The 18,139-nt window shown below is 39.5% G+C and overlaps 1 protein-coding gene across 2 annotated transcripts in view; it reads right to left on the bottom strand.

Moving 5' to 3' along the window:
* The window catches only part of diaph2 (diaphanous-related formin 2), a 358,243-nt gene that overhangs the window by 318,435 nt on the left and 21,669 nt on the right, over positions 1-18,139 (bottom strand). For both annotated transcript variants that reach the window (XM_040119669.1, XM_040119671.1), the window contains 2 exons: positions 17,178-17,282; positions 11,938-11,958 (listed from right to left, as the gene is read on the bottom strand). In XM_040119669.1, the coding sequence (XP_039975603.1) occupies positions 11,938-11,958; positions 17,178-17,282 (126 nt within the window). The remainder of the gene's footprint in view (positions 1-11,937; positions 11,959-17,177; positions 17,283-18,139) is intronic.

Raw genomic sequence — 18,139 nt, 5'->3', positions numbered from 1 at the left:
AAAGGAACCTAATAGCAGACAGCTGCTGGGCAAAGTGAGCTAATTAAGAGAACATTCAGCGATGCTAACTAATGCTACAGCCATTGTGCCCAGGTTTTGGACCCCACCCTGTAACATCAAAAATACAACATGTTGAATATTTCATACTTCCTCTAATAACTAATCATGGCACCGTGATATCAGTGGGAAAGCATGAAAGAGATAGAGAGAGAGAGGAAGGGGGGCTGGCGGGATGGGGTTAGAAATACCACAACAGTCCAGCTTGACATGAATACTTATCGAGCAGCAGGTCAATTATGGAGAAAATCTGTTTTGAGGTAACCTTTCAGCTTATTAAATAAGCTATAAATCAATCTTTTGGACAGAATGAGTGGCTGGCTATTAACGAGTGAACATGTCTTATCTCTCACTTTTTCCTTCTCTCTCTTACTGTGTGTGAATGTAGATGCATATCGGAACATACTATATGTTTTTTACGGTATACGGTGTATAAAAACCTTTTTTCAGTTCTGTAGAGTTCACCACAACTTCCAAGTATGCAACTTGAAGTTGCTAACTGGGGATTCAAGTGGCGGAATGTAAGTGGCTGTATTACAGGAAAAAAATTTGAACAAATTGAACAAAAAGGTCCACCTCCAAACACTGGCTAAGCACAGAAGAAGGATCCAATTAGTCCTATGCTTAGAAAAGAAAATAATGGAGGGCAGCTTCAAAAGGGGAAACTTTGTAATAGTGTCTGTAAAAGTGTCTGTACTATTCTTTGGTGATCTAGAATAAATATAATTCCTATGAACAAAAGAAAACAGTGTGGTCTAACATGAGTTTAAACGACACTCCACTGTTAAACCATGAAGCATTAATTACATATAATAAAACAAAAGGGAAAGGATGAAAAACCTTTCCAGAAATTCCAATCAGCATAGGCCTTCTATCCCATGCATACGTCTCTACCTATTCACACTGTCTTACTTATGCCAGTCTTTGAGGACGACATTTAAACAAACATACAGATAATTAAAAGTCGTGCAGAAAATCATACTGTGAGATGTCTAATTTCTACAAATATATTTAATGTGACATCAAATATTGGCATTACATTTGTAGTCCTTTGAGCTTTTTTCTTTGGTCTCACTATTTACTAGTACAGCTTTAAATGGAAAACTTAAAGGATTTCTAAGACAAAACATGAAAATACAGTGTGAGGTATTACCTTTTGTAAAAAAAATACTTTATTAAAAACCTCAATTAAAATAAATACAATTCAAAAAGGATGTAAATCATTAGTTTTACCCCTGCAATCGGCCGTTAAGAAATCATGGCCAAGGAAACACAATGTGCCTTGTATTTCTGGTGCTTTATTTAGATCTCCCTTTCATTCAAAAACTGCATTGGCTTCTAGAGAATTTAACCAATCACACAAAATGTTATTCAACTAAATACATACCAAAAAAAATCCTTCATTGCTCTGATTCTTTTACTCTGGTTCATATGAACGCTCATGCTGTGTATGGAGGAGGTACTGTATACAAACACCAGAAAACTACATTAGTATGGGTGGTTAGGGAAATAGGAAGAAATACCATCAGGGTTGAGTACAGTCGACACTGCAACAGCACTATTCCTCAGAGAGCACGACAACGGCGGTGAAAAAAGCTCCCAACTAACAGTAATTGGTTTTAAAATAATAGAATTCATTACAGTTATGGCGCTTGTTCAGATATGCAAACAGGGGAAGAAAAAACATTCACTTGAGACTTGGGCTGAACTGCTTCACTAAAAACCATGGGGAGATGAAAGGCATAATTCAAATGACAATTTTAGAACCCTTAGTTCATTTATCAGAAGCTCAGAAGATGTTGCAGGCATAATAACATCAAGATTTTTTTTTTCAGTTCTTTTGTTCTACTTGCAGGGCTTGGAAGGAACTTTTTTCCCTCTCAATTTCATTCTTTTGTGGAAGCAAATTCTTCCTCCTCACACAGAGACATGTGAGGTGACATACAAACAATCAAGCAAACAACACCCGTCGGCAGGAGAGACAGCCAACTGAAAGCTAACATGGGAAATCTTGACAGAAAAGAAGAAAAACACCTCACACATGGCACTGAATTTGCTGCTTGTCTTATTAAATGACTGTGTAATTATACACATCAGGGGTCTGCATTGTAAGGTCCTGTGACTTTATCACATCCTGTAGCAGACTTTTTTTGATTCAGGGCTAGGATCTCAGATGTGAAGAAGACATTCGCCCAATCAGCATTAAAAAGATCATCTCTCAAGACCACTCAGGACATAAAAAGACAGGTCAGCCATCTCACCATGATTGGATGTCACCTCACATGCTGGGTCTATAGCCAACATCAAGGACATCACCATTTGGAAGACTATACATCTACCATCAAATCAGCCTCAGGCCAATATCGAGTAATTGGCCTCATTCTAAAGAAGTGCTTGATACGTTTTGACCTGCAATTGATAGAGACAAAAGCCTTTCCGGAATATGTGAAAATATCAGCAGGGAAGAAGATTTTTTATTTTATTTTACTCATTTTTATTTGGCACCGTACCTGAAGAAAAACAAGACCACCATACGGCTGTGCATTAAAAATTGATGTGGTATATTAGGGGGGGCTCCTGAGCCGAATTACAAGGTGCAAAAAGTCAAAATAGCGAGCACAACGTGTGTGGGTGAGCAAAGATGTGCCTTTCCGCCACTGTCATCGATTTCTATGCTGGAAAATAACCTGAGCCATAAATGAAAGCCATACCCAGCAGAGACCACGTTTCAGCCTAACACATGTGGGCAAGAGTCTGTGTCATGTCAAGTGCCCAGGGTGTCAATAAGCAAATATTGCTTGCATGGTGAGGTGGGGTTAGAAAAGAGATAGAGGTTTGATGTTCATATCTCTGAGGGAAAGCAACTGCGATGGAACACACAAAGAGAGTGAGATAGTGATGTGGTGTCAGGCTACAGGCATAATATATATGAGGGATATACAGAGAGAACCAGAGGGAAAGACCATGATATCAATGGTGTAGTTCTATGAGCATAACAGATGTGTTGTTGGTATGGGACTACATCTGGTCATCAGTGTGGGGCTGATATAATAAATAATTCAGGTATGATTGCATAAAAGAGCCGTCAATACAACAGGTCTTGTCGATAGCAGGTAAGATAACACAATTTCATTACAGGCCTTGATTTTAGAAGTGAAGTGTTAAAAGAAAAAGGCGTAGAACCAGCAGAGGTCGGCAATCTTCCACCATGTCAGAAGAAGACTCACTTTTGAATCTGTATACAGGAAAAGTAATAATGATTAATCTGTTCTTTATCCTTTTTCCCCTCTCCGTCCAGAGTAGGAGAGTAAAAGTATTGATCAGAAAAGACAGACCAATCTGAATGCTGTTGAGTCATTTCACACTTATTCTCCCCTTTAAAGATCAGACGTCTAACAAATGGTATTAGTGGAACAGATAGTGGTGTTTTACGTGGGCTAAGAAAACCCATTAGGTCAATTCCATAGCAACAATGTGGCTTTTCAGCCCTTATGCACTGCACCAGCTGGCCAATTCAGTGGGCACCCACTGCCACCAAGTGCTGGCCTTCAGTACTACAGTACTGGCTGGCGCGCTGCAGCTGTTGCCACCTCTGTCTGAGTAGAGGCAGACAATGACCATGCATGACCAGATACTGTGCTTATGGCAATGAGAATGATACATTCTCATCAAGCCCAATAAAACTTCAATCCCATGCCATCAGCACTGTTGTGAAACATCCCTAAAGACCTACTCAATACTATTCTTTTGCTTTAATACACAGCTACAAATTTTGGCAGGGTACAATGGAAGGAGAAGAGACCATGTAATTTGCAATAAGCTGCCGCCAGTTTGGCAATTTAAGACCATCCTAGCCATCGTGCATGAAGAAGAGGGAATGCCAACTCACTCAGGATAAAACCTTCATTCTCAGGTGCAGCTAACCCACTTTAACCATCAAGCTTCAACCAACCCATAGCAGCCTGAGTCTTCATGTCTCGCACATGGCTAGTTTATTTCTACTCATTCATTAATTTTTTTCATTCATTCATTAGGGAAGAAGCGCCAGGCACATGCTGCCACTAAACAGCTAAACAGTGATACAGCTTGAAGGCTGCCATTTTAAAACTGTGGCCAATCTCTCCTGAGCACCCTTAGAAAGGAAACTGCAGGGCAGACAATAACACAGCAAGTGATCTGGCCTTGATCATGTCACCAATCATTACTGCAGAGAGCTGTCTGGGGAATCGGGGAGAACCTGGCTGTTGATGAGGCGATTATGTGGCTTTACTCTTGTGCCTCCGAGTATGACAGCACTATGAAAGCACTGTGGCTGATAGGCAGAGACTATAGCTTGTTAGCACTCTGTTGTGCTGAGTGGACTAGTTGGCTGAGCAGTAAGGCGCTCCCACAGGGCCTGGTGGGCTTACTGCAAGAGTAGGGGAGGATTATAAACAGGCCATCAATGTGACTATCTCCAAACACGGCAGCTACAACAACTTTGGTTTACACTCATGTTGACCATAGGCCCCTTTCAATTGCTGCCTCTTGTTGTCCTCCCTGTCCTTAAAACATGCATTGTGTCAGTTGTGAAACAGCTATTTCAAATCAGCAGGGTCTTTGCGTATGCTGTTGTGGATACCGCCCACACTGGAATCGAAGTCCACATATTGTCAGTGTGAATCTGCATTTGGATCAATTAGAAAAGCACGAGAGTCTGGCAAGGTTATGAGCAGAAGTGCATCATCACGTCACCTGTTGCAAGCATTCTCCTTTCAAATCTTGACAGACAACTCCATCAACCAAAGCATATAACATACTAAATATACACAGATGTAGAGAAGGATATCAAAAAGCTAAAGAAGCAAATAAAGAAATCGAGAGTGACTGGAGGAGCAGGCAACCATAAAACATGGGGATACACGGAATTTCACAGCTGTGTGAACAGTTAAAGCAGATGCGATGGGATGTGATGGTGGATGCATACAGAGAGGCAAGTTGTAAAAATATGCTATAAAGTTTATGGAGCCTAATGCGGCCCTTCAGGAGTCTCCTGCCGAGCTGAGCATGCCGACAGTGGCGTTGAGTGTGTGACAGAGCTGTGGGGGAGAGATGTACAACTGAGAGCATAGCCAGTACTCACAAGCTACATCACTGGTATAGGGATGTGCACACAGTACATAAAATCCAGATAAGCAATCAAGAGAACTAAGAATCCTATTTTTTCCTCACTCCCCTTCTCAAAAATACTCTATCATACTCTATCTCTCCTGCACAATATCTAAATCCAAGCTGTAATATCCAAGTCTATTGTAACTGCATGGAGAAAAACAGTGCTACTTACCACATGCACAGACATACAAGCATGTGCACACACAAATACACAAATACACTGAGACTATAAAGCAATGCCATTGCCACTGTTCAATCCAATATCAGTGTACTGTGACCACTCCAGCCTTTCATGTTCCCTTCAAAATAACAAGATCCAGCTCTCCCCTTCTGATTGAAGAGGAACGATTGTTTCTGCCTTTGAAAAAAAACATATGTTTTATAGGTAAGGAGAGGAAATGTGTGAAGAGAAAAGGGCAGCAAGGAAGGAACGAATGAAAAGATAAATACTGAAAAAGAAAAACGATAAGAAGACAAATGCTGATGGAAAAGTAACCTCTTTTCCTATCCCCAGTGGGGGCTGGTGTTGACTTAATCCTTCCCACACAGCCCACCCTCTGTCACAGCTAGCCTTTTGCTTCTTCCAAAGCCCACAAAGGTCGATCCAGCCATGAACGCCTGAGGACAAGCCATTCAGCAGAAACTAGCAACATTAATTGATATATCTTATGTAGACCATAAAGTTCAACATTATATGACAAATTTGGCCCAAGCTATTACACTACTAACGAACCAATTAAGTCAAATTAAGTATACTAGTATATCTATACTTCATCAAAGTGAACTTTGCCACTCTGTTAAATTTCATATATATATATATATAAAAAGTCTGCAAGGGTGGGTAAGACGGAAACAGCCACTCCAGTACAATGCAATTGTTTATTCAATTTTTAATCACTATTATTCAGATTCCGTTGCTTTCCAAAATTCAATATGAGTTCACAGAATCTTGAGAGAGAAGTGTAATAATCGTATATAAATATGTCGACAAATCACAATACAAAAGGTTGGGAGTGAGAACGAGCATTGTAAATGTTTGTGTGTCATCATCCTGGCGGAGCTCTAGGCAACTGCAGTATATCTGTTCGTCCCCACAATATGAAGTACTGCTCTGATGACAATGTACAAGGTGTAAAAAGAAACACTTTATGAAAAAGAAATTTAACTTTACTCAAAGTAACTAAGTTACAGGGGTCATACAGGTGACCCAAGGGTAAACTTCCCATCTACCACAGTAGTACCTCTGGCTTGGTTGTGTGTTCCAACAAACACAACTGGCTGCCATTAGCACATGGCTGTCCACACTCTCCACTGGCCAAAAAATAAAGTTAATACATTTTTACTGCAATCACTGCTACAACTGTGGGTAATGTTATGTTTTATGTCAATTTGCAATACTTGGAACCCCTGTCAGTACTTTGTATGTCCTGTTAGACAGTTATTTTGCTTGGGACTGCTGCTAATTTAACTTAAGCATATGCTGTCATAATTTCTGAGACTGTTCCCAGTGACACAAGGCAGTAAATAATTTTGTCTTCTTTAACCAATGCACATGCAATTTTGCTACAGATCATATGATATTTATGGAGATCTATTAGTTGTTGTTAAAATACTAAAGATATGATTGCCACACCTCTTTTTCAGCTGGTAATCACAATCACGTATACTTGATCACTTTATTTTCCACCTCTAGTGTAGAGATGAGATGCAGAGATTGGCAAGAACTACATCACCTGGGGCAAGGAGCATAAGCTTTCGAAAGCTTTCAAAAAAACTTAAATTTAACATATATCATCTCATACAAAGCTTGTGTTTCCAAAATCTCTACAACAGAGGTGGTGAGTAAAATGTTATGGTACCCCCTTAGTTTTTCAACAGTACCGGTACTGCAGAGCAATGTTTTGATGTGCAGGTGCCCATATTTTTGGTATTAAGTATTCTACCAGTGAGAGCATAGAGGTACTGTCCTATGTTCCCCCTCCTCCCAGTAAAGGCAAAAACGCATTTGAGAAAATAAGGCAGCAAATATTCAATATCCATTAAAAAGGACAGCTGACTCCAGATTTGCAGACATGATATTCAACAGTGGTTTGTCAGATAAATCTTTCCTCATTTCACTCTCAGACAACTTTTTATGTTCAACAGATGAACTCTAAAAGAAGCTTTAAGACAATCAAAGAAACATCTTATTCAAACATTCCCCTCCAGAGCATGTTTCCTTGATCTTAATTTAAGATGGAATCTATGGTGAACACTGGCTCAGGGCATGGGAGGCACACGCTATTGATTAATTTTTCATTGCCATTCTTTTAAAGCACAAGGACATGTGCCACATCAAATCTGCTCAACCCTCAGCACCCAGTTTAATAGCTTGCTTGAAACAAAAAGCCTTTTGAGGCATGTGATTTTAAAAGGTAAAGAGGCGAATGAAGGAGGGAGGGTGCCTGATTTCCTTTCAGGTTCACCATATTTCTTTTTCTTTTTTTAAAAGGTCTTTCATAAGCACTCCTGGCACAGGGAATGAATACTTGACTGGAGTTAAAGAGGAGCCAGATGTCTGTATGTTCTCATATCCACGCAACTTTCTCTTTTTGTCTCCCTCATTTCCCATCTGGATGCTTCGCAATCCTCTGCCTTATCTATAACAACTTGTTTACTGGCTATCCTTCGTTCTGTTAATCCTCAGCAGTTACAAATAAACAAGACCAAGGGGACAGGTAATTCACCTTGGCTAAACACAAAATCAACCAATCATGCAGCAGAAACAGATGCAGGGCTCCAGAATGCGACCAAAATGGTCGCATCTGTGACCGTTTTTTTGACAGTGTGCGGGTTAAAATTTCACACGGCCGCATTTGTGTGTGTGCATGATGATCATTAGGCTGTTTTGGTGCCCCTCCGGCACAGGTACTGCGTTAGCCATTGTGGTTGAAAGTAGTTCTTTTTCTTATTCACTGGCTTAGATGGTCTCTTCCCTATTATTGATGTTACCGTGTTCCAAAGATAAAGTGGTCTATAGCTGATTACTTTAAAAAACAAAATGAGGAGAGAGAGGAGGAGGCTGGTGGAAAGGGAGAGTCAACGAGAGGTCCCGACTCAGACACAATTAATGATGAGAGTGCAGGCTGCAGGGAGAGCGTCGGTGCAGGCAGGGAAAGATCAACTGAGCCAATGAAGTACTATTTTTGACCACAATGGCTAACGCAGTACCAGTGGTTGCAGTATGAGGGGAATGCTCTACTGTGTGTGTATTGTAGGCAATGTGGCGCATCCATTGCGGGCAACTTTAAATTTGTTACCGGGTCATCACAGTTTAAGCTTGAAACTGTGAGGCTGCACATTGAGAGTAAGAAACAAAAAACCTGCAGGGGTCCAATGCATCACCCAAAACACTGATCCCCTCCCCACTTTGTTTTCAGCAGTTGTATGAGATAAGTCACTCAACAGAGGAGAATAAAATAGTGTGAAGGAGAAGTTGGTTTATCATTCATTCACTTTTGGTGATGCTCCTATAGAAGTTTCAAGGTCTCTCCCAGGGGCCTTAGACAGATGCTTTATGACTCCAGGGGGGCTTACATATAAAGCAGCCTGTCGTCTTACCATAAATGGAAATAAGCTGAGCTATGACCGTCTTAGGTAGGATAGAAACTTATATGATGTTCATGCGCTGTGAACATCATATAAGTTTCTATCCTACTGGCTGATGTGTTTGGGTAGAAGTATAGTTAACCAACTAACTAAGTTCTTTGTCTTATGAAAAACTATAAAAGATGATTGTAAGACTCTTTCTACTGAGAGACTCTCCTTTGACTTCTTGTGATAAGGTTTGTCTGTTTCCTATATCTACCTTAAACCCATCAGTGTTTTGTGTGTTTAATCGTGTTCAGTCTCTGGTAGAAAATCTTTCACAACAATAGTCATCAAGTTTAATGTTGCCTATAACATTGCGAAAGAGGAACTGTTGTTCATATAAAAGAAAAAGGGTGTGATCAAATCATGTGCTGGTGCGACAAACTAAGAAAGCTGGTAGGACCAGTACTGCGCTGAGATGTGAAGGTCATTCATTGTATTGGGAATAATGATAAAAATGTTAAGTCAAAAGCTGAGTGACAAAAAATTAATAAAGAAAAAATCTGACAATTAGTTAGATTAATTTTTCAAGTAAAAACACCAAGACGTTAGTTAGTAGTTTTTTAATTGTGAGGATTTCAAGTTTCTCTCAGGTCTGAGCTGTTTTTGGCTATTTGGTCAAATCCTCATACTGGCAACCATACACAGAGATGTACTGTACATGTTTACACAACTGCACTAACCATCACCGTCTGACATCTTAGAGCTGACCAGCATGTCAACATGGAAATACGCAGTCATCTGTCCAGTCATACAGAGATTGATCACTTCCCTGCAGTCTGGAGAATGCTGCTTTTCAACACATGGAGCACACACCCTTTTTCTCGCTTATGTGCGCTCTCACTGTCATAGTGTCAGCAGCATTCCTCTGAGCTGCAGAGCCCGTCAATGGTAGTGCAGGGAGATGGAAGTCTACTTTCACAGTAACACCGCAGGACTCATTGACGGATTGCTACAACGTGGCCCTCGACTTGTGACGTAAATCAGGCCAATCTTTACAGAGACTGATGCTATAAAGCCGTCATAGTGGTCAACTGGCAGCTGCAGCACAGTGCAAAAAACGAGGTGTCTGGTCCATCTGGACTGTTCTGGTCTACCTGCAGGCATGCTGTTAGCCAGGTATGTGTGCTGCTAATATTTCCCTCAATCTTACTTATGGAGGCGAATAGAGCATACGAGATTTAGCAGTGTTGCACACTTACACGCTGGTCAGACTAGATTAGAGCCAATTCACGCAGTCCTCTATTCCGAACTCATTCTGTACTGGGTGAGGAGAAAGCGAGAGAGAGATTTCATGCCTGAGACAGAGGAGTTACAGTTGTGTGTTACCTATAGACAATCCTAACCAACACTCTCCTTCCAGCACAGCTGAGAGCGCTCTATGCCACCGACGCACACTGACAGCGTGAAAATGGGAATCTGCCAGCAAAGCACAGAGCTAACCGCAGCCCACAATAGGCTAACCAGGCTAAGCGCTTTCCCTTTTTTTCCCTCTTTCAGTGGAGCTTTTATGAATGACAGCTCATAGTTTTCACTATGTTAGCCATATCTGTAGGCTACCGCTGCAGGATTGACACAGAGGTTACAAAGGTCAAATCAAATGCTTCAGTATACTCTTGAGTTTGAAGAAACGTCTTGACAGCCAGGGTGTCTGGCACCTTTTTACGTGGTTTGCAGAACTTCTGAAAGGGGGCATCCTCTCAGATGAGCGGTCATGATACAAGCTGGGGTAATTCTGTCATATTCCATTTACTGAACACAATGTGGCCACTGCTGCTGATTGTGAGCTACTCCATCCATGTCCATACAGGCCAAACCAAAAGCCCACTCTTCCCACAGAAATAACCAAGCACAAAAGAACAGTTTGACAAAGAAGGAGAAAATGCAATCGATACAAAACGTCTCTGTAAAATGCTTCAAAGAACGAGGTATGTCTGTGAGCATGGGCAGAGCAGAAGCCAGGTCACAGTGTGCTGTTTTACCTTGTCTGTGTTCCTGTTAAGCTTTACAGTCCTCTTAATCCTTACAAGGCTCTCAAAAGGCAATGAAATACCATTTAAAGTGATAATTCAGTACTTGCTAAACCAATACCATAGCATTTCTTCTTTTTTTTCAGAGAAGCACCAAAAAAACAAAAATCTAAAAACTTTTCTTAAAAAGCCAACAAGGTTCCACCTTATTTGATCTTGAAATAGAAAATAAGCAACTTGTATATTACAGTGTGGAGAAACTAAAAAGTCTTGCCAATAAATTGATGGTATAAATTAAATTTGTTAAGATTATCTGAGTCTTTTATAAACTTGGAAGAGGTAGAGTGAAATGACAACAACAAAAACAGCACAATGCATTTGTAAGAAAACAGTCTTGTGGGCTTAATTTCTTTCACAAGGCAACCGGGTTGTTGCCTGCAAATTCAAATATATAAACATGAATGCTTCCACTAATTTAACATAGGCCAACATATCTGTTCTAGGCAGAACATATGTACTTGATATCTTTCTCACTGTTTACTAGGTTCAGTGTGTGTGTACAGTTTGTGTACGCATGTGTACACAATGTATGTGCTCAGAGCCTTATTAAGTGATATGTATTCTCAGTATGCGTTATGTCTCACAGACAGAATGAGCACAGTTGAAACCATTTAGATGCACCATGTTCTGATAAAGACATTAGATTGCAGATTATGAGTATTTGTGTAAAAGCTATCGTTATTTGTTGGTATTACTATATTCAAATGCTAATAGGTGTTAAATACAATCTATTTCAGAAGAGAAACAGCAAAACCCAACAAAGGGCCTCCCAGTTCATTTTCAGGCTGTATAATTTTAAAATCCCTCATTTGAAAGTGCTACCATTTACATACAGAAATTGTTTTAGCCATTTATAGCCTTTCCAAATTACAAGCCATTAGCAATATCAGGGCTGAAAATATAAAATCCAGGCCGTAAAAGTGACCTCACTTGGACATATTGGAACATGCTCCTCGACATTGTTCCAAAAGATGAAAAATGTGTATTTGTGTGTTTTTAGGGGGTTGAAAAAAGACAGATACATAGAAGGAACAAGATTCAGAAGCCAAATAAATAATGGGCTACTTACCGCAACTTTGCTCCCAGTTATCTGCATGCAGCGATCAGCGGAGAAGGTTAATGTGCAAAAAGACACAAACAGCACAATCATTAGTAGGCCGGAGAATCGTCTCCATTACACGTTGAGGCATTAGCGCAACTTGTGTGACATCACAAACATTCTTCACACAATTATAGCACATACTATATAAACTTTTTTAAAAGCCAACAAGAGAACTTTTGTAATTATGGGCACATACTGAAGATAATGTCTGTGTTTGGCAGCTTCCAATTTTTCAAATTCTTAATAAGACAAATATATGAAATGTGGATCAATGAAAAAAAAAAACAGACAAAAGAACTCGCAAAGTATTTACATAACAAAAGGTATTATCAATACATGGCAACAACAACGGTGGAAGTGATGAATTAACAGGTTTAGAAATGCCAATATCCACGCAAGGGATTTATTAAATGATTAACAGGGTAAAATGTGATTGTCCTTGTGACTGACTGACTGGTATAGATTCACGGATTCATCCCCCAAAAGGAACAGTGGCTAGTGTGGACAAAGAGGCTGTAGAGGGGTCTCCCTGGGCTGAAATCAATCAGCTGCCATTAGCACTAGGCTTCAGGTGTCAAATTTGTGTGGCGGAGCTACCTTGGGCCTGTGCAGTCAGCACAATTCTTGGAGTTTAACCTTGTTATCTGTCAATAGTGGCAGGTAGCAGGATTGTTTTTTATTACTGCAACTGTGGGGCTTGTTTCACAGTAGGTGGGTGTCTGTCAGCTAAGTAAATGTATTCTAATCTGTGGCTGAGCTTCTCCTTCTCTGCTACATGTGTCTGAGAAAAAGCATTTTGACTGCAGGAAGTTACAGGACACACTGAGCTCCTTGTCTTTTACAACCTCTTTTCTCTCCCGTTTTCACTTCCTCCTATTCTCACCCTCTCCTTCCTTCTCTTCTAATCTCCCTTTCCATTTCTTTTATTGTCACTGTCAAACTCTACAAGTCTGTGGCCATTTGATGCTTAATTCCCCCTCTCCATCCCTCAAGAGTTTACGATAGCTATAAAGTCTGTTTTACACATGCCCCCACCTGATGACGAACATACTACTTTTCAAACTACTAGTTTTCCTTGCTCGACAGTGAATGCAAGGTTGTACCTGTCTAACACTGGGGAATATTTAATCTGAAAACCGCTGGCTAGACACCTTGAAATGAGCCACACTGATGTAACTCACAACTTAGATATTTTCCACAGATGTTGATGCCTAGAATACGGCATACATAGTTTTGAATCTTATTTCAAAGCAGTCTGACCAAAATAACAGACACTATCTTGAGGGTGCTCAGATAGACAGGGAGGACCTTGAGGGGAACAGCACAGTTTCACTAACAAGTTTGTATTTTGCATTCAGTGTAACACCTTGTTCTCACTAAAACAACAGCAAAACTCTGCTCAGTTCAGACCCCAACTGATAACCTGTGTAGTGTTGAGGTATAACTACATAGTGAGATCTGTTATTGAACATCTCTCATACTACAGTATTAATAAACTAAGGACAAGTCACTGTGTGCAGCAATGTACAGTATATATTTAAAAACCTTTTTTCATGAAATAAATATCATCATGAAATACATACTAATTGCATAAACAACTGCATAAACAGTGTAAAAATAAAGGGCCTGGATGATCTGATTAAATGCCAGGCTCCATTAAGAGAACAAAGTGGCACATTGATGGTCACATCAAATAAACCATTATTTGAATAAAACAAACACTGGACAATCCCCCATACAAGACCCTGCCATCACTCTACCTCCCGCATCTGAGATACAGCACGTTTGAAATGAAACAAGAAAATATTCACTGTCGGTAGACAAAGTAGATCTCTGAGAAATAAGTAATTGCATTAGTGTAAAAGGTATTTTGGCAGTTTTAATGAGGTTGGCACACATTTATAGAAAGAAAAAAGAACAAGAAGTGAGGTGGGCGAGAAAGGCAACTATTCATGCAAAGCTGATGGTCAAGGACATCCACAGACAGACTCCTGCAAAAGGAGAGCTGGATACCATTAAAACACAGCTCATATTCAAATGAACAGGGTCAATGTAGAATTCTCCCTTGAAAAGACATTCCATTTTGTGTTGGGGGTAATTTGCTAGACTCCTGCTGAGGCACCTTGGTAGGGTATGGGAGTGTTCTCAATCTTGCCTAGTGATAGACTAGTAGAGAGGTGGCAATTCACAAGGGGCAGAAAAAAAGCTTTGACTTTCATTTGAATGACATATTTTACAAGAGTAAACAAAGTAATGAACACCCTTTTCTCATATTAACTATCATTTGACGCCAGACGCTAGCTTTATGGAGGTACAGTACTGTAGCCTTTGTGGTATATCAACATGCATGAATGATGAATATACAAAAAACCTCAAGTACCTAAAGATTGTCAAGCTCAAAATTTCCACTTTTTGCTGCAGAAAAAAAACAAGGTTACTTTTTGTGTGGCGCCAAAGCACATGTTCAATTGAGCAGGTCTGCAGAGACAGACAAGAAAAAGGGGAAACAATACTGGGGGATATTTCCTGTTACAACAATATTTACTGATTTAAACTTCAAGCTCCAAAGCATTTTACTCTGCATACTCTGCAATAGCTGTAGGTCAAGAAAGAGAGAGGGTTGGTTGAGACTAAATGCACAAATCTGAGTACTGAAATGGGCCTGGGGGAGCTGGTGAAATTCACGGATGTCCTGCTTATATTGTCATGGCTGCAATACAAATATAAGCTTAAAAAATGTTGCTTCTGTAAGAGTAATATCAAAGTCACTATCTCATCAGATGTTCTTTCCGGATCATCTACAAAAGAAACAAAAACAAACAGGAAATTGAGCTGAAAATATGTAAAGCCCTTCAAAAGCCCAAAAACCGCAATAACACAAAGCTGCAGACATCTTTAGTAGAAAAAGATGCAGTGACATTACCAGTGAAGACACCACAGCAAAAAAGAGACACTCAAACATGTGCAAATTGCATCAGTCCTACATTCATCACCATTTACATTTTCAATGCAACATATTCTCTTTTAGTCCACAATGCATTCTCATCAGAAACCACAAGCAATATTAGCTCCAGATCATGCCTAACCCTGCAAGAGAAATACAATTTGTATTGTGAAAGTGGTGGGATTTTTTAATGTACAGGCTCACACATGCATATATATAAATTGAGTGGAAAAACTGGACTGTTCTTCAAAAACAAGGCAGTTACCTAAATACATTAAAGCAACCATGACACCTGCCTTACAAAGATTGACATAGGTATCGAAATTTTAAAACAATATAAAACTTTTGAGCTATTTGTTGACAAACTGTACTTTATGCTGATTCTGGGCTATACATGGGCTTCTGTAGTTATGAAGATTCCCCTCATGTTAAGAAGTTTTTGAAACCCAAATCACACTAAAATGCTAAATAACAAAGGATTACTATGAGTCAGTTGATACAACATGCTCACAAGCTTCAGACTGGAATGCTCTTGCGTCACAGTTACTCAGATTTTTATGAATAGATTTTCTCTATCAGGAGCTAAAAGGACCACAGAATATCAATTTCATTTAATAGTTTAAACAGTAGTCAGTTTTCAAAATATATTCAGTCAGGTAGAGTTTTATTGAGGTCATTTTATTTAAAACAAGTAAAAATATCTGATGATGAGCAAACTTATTTCCGAAGCAAATGAAAATGGTTCATTAACGCACACGCATCATCTCATATAATTTAGGGCACATTGTTTATTTTTTTACTTTAAGTAAAATGTAATTTTACACTTGCAAAAAAGTTGTTGTTTGATTTAGTCGCAATTTCCTGATATACTCTTAGTCAGCATCTTACATAGCCATAGGTAAGCCAGTAGTTGTATGTATAATGTCTCTAACTGAAAGGGGATTTGGTGGTCGTGTCACATTATTATCAGCGTAACACACAAATGTCCCCAAAACGTCAAGTAAAAGCTGTCTTTATGCATTATCAGCATGTGACGTAGTGTGTGGATGTACAGGTGTTGAAGTGTAACTGTATGCACACTTGCATGAATCTGTGTATGCACAGATACATCATCACTGACATTCAACCATCCCCCTCCTTTAGTCCTATTCAATGTGATAGCAGGGTGCTGACAGACGTCACATTTTGTCCTCTGTCCTTTGACTACAAAGATTACATTATTCGTTTGAATAAAATATCAGCGCTCACAAAGCATAATGGGCCCTGTGAGGAATTCAATCATCTCAGATAATCATCATTATCAATAATGCCAGTTAATTACCATAACAATGAGGAAGGTAATAAATGATGATGTCAAGAGAGCGCTACCAGGTTCGGGAAGCAATGGGGGCAGGAACAACTTTTTTCCTTCTGTGCCGATGTGAATTTCACCTCACAAGGTTGGCCATAACTTCAACAGAGGATACAAGAATTCATCATACATTCAAGGATTACCGTCAAAACCCCTTACTTTTTATCACTGTTTTTGGACTACAATGATTAAGTATCAAGTTCAAGATTACTCTACAAGAATGGGCATGATAAATCGAATTTGAATTATCAATAATCTAAATATAAAGCAACTGATAGTAACCAGTCCGACAAAATTGTTCTGATAAGCACTCAGAGCAAACATAAATATATTGTGAAGCTAGCTATAATGTGGCATGAATATAAGCTTATAATAGGCTCATGCTGAACATAGTTTAAAATCTGTTCACCTCTGTATTTGGTGGTTGTGCTCCTTATAGTTATACTGCTGCTAAATCAAGAGGCTGACTGAATTTTATACCCAAATAACAAAGCATTGCACCGCCACCGCTGAGCAAAAAGAACTCAAATGCAAGAACACAACCGGGCCCCCTACAATTTTCATGCCAACACATGACTGGACAAGCGCTGACCATCCACCTATTGTTGAGTGAGTGAGTGACTACAATTTATATCCAATAGATTGTGACACAAGAGGGAAATCAATGAAGGAAACATATCAAAATTGCAATTAAAGATGTAGGAGTCAAGCACGAGGAGTGGAGAGCGAGACAATGACAGAAGTGGGAGTGAGCAAGAAAGGATGAAAAAGCAAGCAATAAAGGAGAGGATCAAGTTAAACTCATTCTGGAGAATCGGGTGGAGTGTCATGATACTTCAACCCACCCACTACAATTATACAGTACACTTCAGTTCATAGTGATACAGCACTTGGGTTTATACTCTCACTTACAGATTTGGCGGTGGCTGAGATGTACTGGACCACCATCTCACGTTTGGTGCTCAAGTCCTTTCCACGCAGAGGCGCTTTGCGTTCCTCATTCAGGTTCATGTCCTCCTAGATACACACAGACAGTGAAAAGTTTTAATGTACAGTAATGTCAGAAATTGGGCACTTGGTAAAGGTAGCGAATGACTATGAATTGTAAAACAAAATGAATCAAAATAAATTTAAAAAGTAAATTAAGATTATTTTCTGTGTAATAATAGAAATGCTTTATTACACAGTTAACATCAGGGTGCATTAAAGTGACAACTGAAGATGGTGGGAAACATAAGCCAATCACAAATCTTCAACACTTAGCACATACTGCATCTACAACAGAAGTTGTACACTTAAACCTAATAGAGCATATCAAAACAGCTTTCAGAGCCTCAATATTCTAACAACGTTATTTTCAGTACAGTACCTACCACCAATTATGGTTCAATTTCTACTATAACCCAATTACATCAGATTCTGTCCTTCTACAGTTGAAACAAAATCTTTTGCATCTATGTTTCTTTGTCCAAGTCACAAGTTACAGGAACAGGAAATAATGTAATAATTAGTCCTTGAAACTAAGGTAGCAAGGCAACAGCAATATAAACTGTGCACCCCAACTCCGAGCAAGAGAACAAACTCAAAAAACACTGTTTGTATTGAGGCCATGCAATCACATCAGATAAGCTAGATAGGCAGTATCTGCATGTTATTGGGAGTATTATCTTTGTGCTACTTTAATTCTGCATCACAAAAGACGTCTTTCATGTGAGAGACATCAGGGGATGGAATGAAGGCCGGACAGAGCACTAAAAGCTAGGGAATGACATGATGATTACAATGGAGGGGGATGTTTATCAAAAGCACTCTCTCACAACGAGATGGCTAGAATGAACAGACAGAAAAAACATCCTCCTCAGGCTCTTAAGATA

Source organism: Xiphias gladius, chromosome 23 (assembly GCF_016859285.1).
Source record: "Xiphias gladius isolate SHS-SW01 ecotype Sanya breed wild chromosome 23, ASM1685928v1, whole genome shotgun sequence".
NCBI lineage: Eukaryota > Metazoa > Chordata > Actinopteri > Istiophoriformes > Xiphiidae > Xiphias > Xiphias gladius.
This window is presented reverse-complemented; position numbering and strand designations above follow the sequence as displayed.